The 5,260-nt window shown below is 41.0% G+C and overlaps 1 protein-coding gene across 1 annotated transcript; it reads left to right on the top strand.

The window, feature by feature from the left end:
- Window positions 1-1,076: 1,076 nt before the first annotated feature.
- On the top strand, window positions 1,077-5,033 carry Dnajc19 (DnaJ heat shock protein family (Hsp40) member C19). The gene is made up of 6 exons (XM_055625827.1): window positions 1,077-1,227; window positions 2,037-2,088; window positions 2,165-2,238; window positions 3,082-3,161; window positions 3,611-3,681; window positions 4,881-5,033. The coding sequence occupies exons 1-6, from the start codon at window positions 1,225-1,227 to the stop codon at window positions 4,949-4,951; spliced, it is 351 nt and encodes a 116-aa protein (XP_055481802.1). The 5' UTR covers window positions 1,077-1,224; the 3' UTR covers window positions 4,952-5,033.
- The last annotated feature ends 227 nt before the right edge of the window (window positions 5,034-5,260 follow it).

The raw sequence follows: 5,260 nt of genomic DNA, 5'->3' as shown, positions 1-5,260 counted from the left end.
CACATGCACACATGTACATTCATGCATCAACGCATGAGCCTCTGAGAGACAGTTCAGATTCAAACCATGACAGCAAGGAAAACAGAGTTATCACAGACAGGATGTATGGATTTCATTTTTGCCCACCCAGCCAAGAGAACTGAAATAACAGTCTCAGCCTAGTTTCTGTGCCTCCATAGCCACCGAAACCACCTTCACAACAGCTACATCACAGAAACAACTCATGAACAAATTTTAAAAAGAAGCAAAATATGATACATTCACATAATGAACCTCTAACTACAAAGGGGAAAAGCTTAGGGAGGCAGCAGGCAAAGACTGCCAAGATAAAATGGAGTCAGGAAATGTCATTAGCAGTTAGTTAAGCTACCTTAATTTTCTCACTTCCCCTGAGATCATATGTGGCTTATATTTTCTCACAACATAGAGCCTTTATGCAGAAAGACATCTCCTAGCCACTTTCATTCTGGTCAAGTGCGTTGTCATTCCAACCAATCACATGCTCTGGACAACACAGGTACACGCAGTTCTTTTAATTAGAAAAAAAGTAAGTCAGGCTAGAACAGGAGAGAAAAAAAAATAAACAATGAACACACAGCAGTTTTGTTCTTTAGGAACAAATCCATGTAAGCCTAAAGTAGACCCAAAAAAGGAGATGGAAAAATTAAGACTAAAAATAAATCGTTTTCCATATATTTCTTATCCGATCATAGATCTAAGTTCCAAGCCAGAAGAACGATGTCTTTGCAGGTCATGAAGATCAGTCTTGGGGCTTGTTATCTACCGGCCACAGCAGAGTAGCAAAAGATGCACAGAAGACGTGGAGTGAAAACAAAATGTATCATGAGAATATCCCACCTGAAAAACAACGCTATTTTCACATGCTGGATGGAATAACCTATGCAAAGTAAAGTTAAGTAGATACGTTTTAGCGTGAAAACACATTTTAAGGCCGCGAATAGACTTCCAAATCAGGAACCTAGAGCAGAGGTCATAGCAAGTCCCGCCCCCGTTCGACCTTTCAGTCAACTAGAGCTGCCGGGGCCCCTTTTGCAGCACCTTGTGCGACAGTTTCCGACTCGCTTTACGGCGCCTCTGCCGTGTTGCGCCGCTCTGCTGGAACTGGCGGCTGTGTGTCCTCGGCCGCATCGTTCTACACAGGCATACTGTGGCGGTGGGCTCACGCTGGCATGAGCGCGCAGTGCCGGGCCGCGGAGTGGAGTCATGGTGAGTGGCCTGCGCTGACGGGCTCCGAAAGGGTGCTGGCCGGCTCGGAGACAGACCTTTGCCCCGGCCTCCCGCAGTCTTCAGACGACACCCCTGATCCTCTGCTGCAGGCAAACGTTTGCGCCTCCTGGGAGGTCGAGCTGTTCAATCCCACGCCAGTCCTACCCCTCCACCCTATGGGAATCTTTCAGGGAGCCTTTGCAAGCACGGTTTCCTAATCCAGCAGAAATCTTACTTCTACCGATCTTATTTAAACTAGAATGAGGTTCAAGTGCTGTTGTGGATAAGCAGGTTGACTTGCTCTTTTCTTCTTAGTGAAAAATCTCACATCCGGACAATAAATTGTGTATACAAATTGCATTGGCTTTTTTTGTTTGTTTTTGAAATAGTCTCAGAATGTACAGTTGCTGGGATTAAATAAATGCAGGCCACCATCGTGCACAGCGCCAAACTGTAGTGGTTTTAAAGGCAAAATATTTCTGCCAGAAAATTTTTTCCTTCCAGTAGGCGCGGTGCTGCACTCTGTACAGTTCAAGCTACTTAGGAAGCTAAGGTAGAAGGATCACAAATTCATGGCCAGCCTGGATAACTTAGTAAGGCTCCACCTCAGAATAAAAGTGGAACTTTCACAAAGGCTGAATACATAATTCTACCAGTATAGTACCTGCCTAGTATATGTGACACCCTAGTCCTCTCAAAAAAAAGGGAAAGAAACCAGCTTTCACAGAAATGAAGGTTGTAATGTACTCTGGACACAGAATAGGTGGCAATTAGAGAACTAAGAATTTGCTCTTTTCCTCCATTACCAGGCCAGTACAGTGGTAGCAGTCGGACTGACCATTGCTGCTGCAGGATTTGCAGGTTTGTTTGTGGTTTGGGGGTGGAGGAGAAGACTGGTTATGGATTAATTTGCTTATTCTATTGCTTTGGTTTTTAGGCCGTTATGTTTTACAAGCCATGAAGCATGTGGAGCCTCAAGTAAAACAAGTTTTTCAGAGCCTACCAAAATCTGTAAGAATTTTGCTAAATGTATGCCTGTATATTTGAAGCCTAGAGCAGCATTCCTAGCCTGAATTCCACAGGCCCATGAAGTTCAGTGGGGAGTTGCAGTCGTGCCACACTAGGAATTGATTTTCATATGTGACAGCTGAGGGTGGGTGACCTTCCCAGGTTTAGTACTGTGAAAGGTAGTTTACAGTTAACTTCACTGCAGGTACTGTTGACCTTAGTATCCTGTCAATCCACCCCCCTTCCCTCATCTGCTCTGTCACATAGGTAGCATTGTAGTGGTTAGAACTGCATTCAAACTATACCCGTGTTGTGATTAAGAACAAATCTCAGCTGGGTGAAGCACACACAACTGCTGCTGCTCACGAGTTTGAGAAGTCATGGACAGCTTGGGCAGCAGCCTAAAACCTTAGTTTGCTTGATTTCTGCCAAGGTTAAGGTCCTATGGACCTTACATTATCATATCATACATTTCCCCTACATTATCATAAAGCCTTGTTTTAGTGCTTGCCTTAAACCACATCGATAAAAGATCTCCAGGTGTTCTCTTGATAACTTTTGATACTGTTTTATGAGGATCAAGTTTTTGTTGGGAATATGGATGAGTACGGTCTCCATTCACTCCTGTTTTTATTCCTGTCTTTTATCCTTTGGAGAGTTTGTTCTAGTTTGGCTGGAAGAAATGGTATTTAACACTTGTTAAACAAGTTGGTTACCACTTACCAGCTAAAATACCTTGGGAAATACACTTGTAGTTCTCAAAAACGTATTGTAAACTTTACTGATAACTTACCTACATGCTGTTTATGTCATTAATTTTTCCTTCCAATTCAATTTCCCTTTCAGGCCTTCAGTGGTGGGTACTATAGAGGTGGGTTTGAACCCAAAATGACAAAACGGGAAGCAGCATTGATACTAGGTGTGAGGTAAGATTCCTTCTCATTAATGTAAGATGTAGGGTAAGATAATTCCCATTAGTATTTGAGAATTGCAATTGGGAATTTTGTCCCAAGAAGACATTCTTATGTTGGTCACTGGAGCTTGATACCCCTTCATGAACATCCTGCAGCCTACCATTCCCATAGAAGCACTCTCCTTTATGTTAAGACTGTGACAGTACTCACTGCTACCTGAAGTGAGCTGAAGTTAAATTCTGCTCTTGCAAATGAAGATTGTCTACTCAGCTGCATTGTCTTTTATTTAAGCACTTTTGCTTCTGATTTAGAAAATGCATTTCATATCTGTGTGAGGCTTACAAATAGCTTTTCATAGTTTTGTTGCTTTACTAGTTTCTCAGTGTTTAATCTGGCCCTTCTGTAGTTCATGTGATTTTAAGTAAACTAAAGCAACAAGTATGTTTTCCTTTTCAAATCAGCCCTACTGCCAACAAAGTAAAGATCAGGGATGCTCATCGACGGATTATGCTCTTAAATCACCCAGACAAGGGTAAGCAATCACTTATATTAAATGTTGGATGAACTACTATTACTATTGACGTTATAAGAGTAATGTCTAAATGTGCATGTGAGCAGTCTCCCAGTTGTGGCTCACACTGTAGTGTATTAAATGAAATCCACCAGATATGGTGGCATACTCCTGTAATCTCAGCACTCTGGGGCCTAAGGAAAAAGGATCAGTGGCCAGCCTGGGCTGCAGTGACACCTTGTCTCACCAGAACAAAGGTTTAGTGAACAATATAAGAACTACTGTGATTTGGTGGTAATAATGAACATCCATGCTACTTTTAGGTTCTGAATTTATGTCTTCCAATAATGAAGACCACAAGTACAAGTAGATATTTTGTTGTTTTTAGGACATCTTGCTGTGTAGTTAAAGTTAGCCTAAACCTCATGACCACCCTGCCTCAGTCCCAAGTGCTAGGAGGTACACCCTAACTCTTGGCTATATTTTAAGTTTTGCTATATTTTTGCTTAGGCTCATAACTACCCAAGTCTGAGTTTTATTAAGGAAAACTCTTAAGTGGCCTCCATTTATTGTGGACACTTGGAATAATTACCTATGGAAACCTATGAGCTGTTGCTTTTGATATACTTCAGAGTAGCCTTAAATGGCAAAAGCAATCTGTTGTCACTCACAACATTGTAGGAAAGCTTGTAGGAAAAAAAGGGGAATAACAAATTTAGACAGGTTAAATGTTTAGGATGTGACCTCACAGTGTAAGAAATTTAGCTTGCATGACTTGAGGTCTTCTGTTGAGGATGGTAGAGCCTGTACCACACATTCTACCAGCATCCTCTTTAATGGGCTTAGGAAAACTGAAGCAGAAAAGAATGTAAAGCAGGTAAGTTTTTCCAACATAAACTCATAAGCCTGTGAGGAAGACAGTGGATTATGTTCACATGTGCAGTGATGAATAGGCTGAGAGTTTCAGAAGCGTATGTGGGAGAGGCCACATCCTATTAAGATTTTAAGATTTCTTAAAAATGGTAAAACTTCTGTGTGGAAACATCTCCTTTCCCATTGATCCAATATTTTACCCTGTAAATTAGTAACCCATTTTATGGTTATCATAGTTGCTTCTTAAAAAACAAAGATAGGATTTTTGTTAAGCCCTGGGATCCTTAAACTGCAAGCATAGAATATGTGTTATAAACTGTGTCTCCCCCCCCCCTTTTCTTCTATAGGAGGATCTCCTTATATAGCAGCCAAAATCAATGAAGCTAAAGACTTACTAGAAGGACAAGCTAAAAAATAAAGTAAATGTGATGAATTTTAAGCCCATTAGTCTATGTATATTTTGTAATAAAAATGCTTCAGAGCATAACTTGTGAAAATGACTTGGCATAAGCTGAATCAGTGTCTTGGTATATTTTGTTCAGATTTTCAGGATTTCAGACTACTATAGTATTAGCAATTATGATTACAAACAGATATAAATATAAAATTTAAACACTTCATCACTTACTTAGCAAAGATATTTGATACTTAGGTTGCTCAAGGCTAAGGCCTTTCTCTGAGAATGCCCCACTGCAGTCAACTGAGACAGGCAGCGTAACCATTGAAG

The sequence above is a fragment of the Psammomys obesus genome, unplaced genomic scaffold (genome assembly GCF_907164565.1).
Source record: "Psammomys obesus unplaced genomic scaffold, mPsaObe1.curated_primary_1811, whole genome shotgun sequence".
Taxonomy (NCBI): Eukaryota; Metazoa; Chordata; class Mammalia; order Rodentia; family Muridae; genus Psammomys; species Psammomys obesus.
The sequence above is the reverse complement of the archived record's forward strand: the minus strand, read 5'-3'. Positions and strand labels throughout refer to the sequence as shown.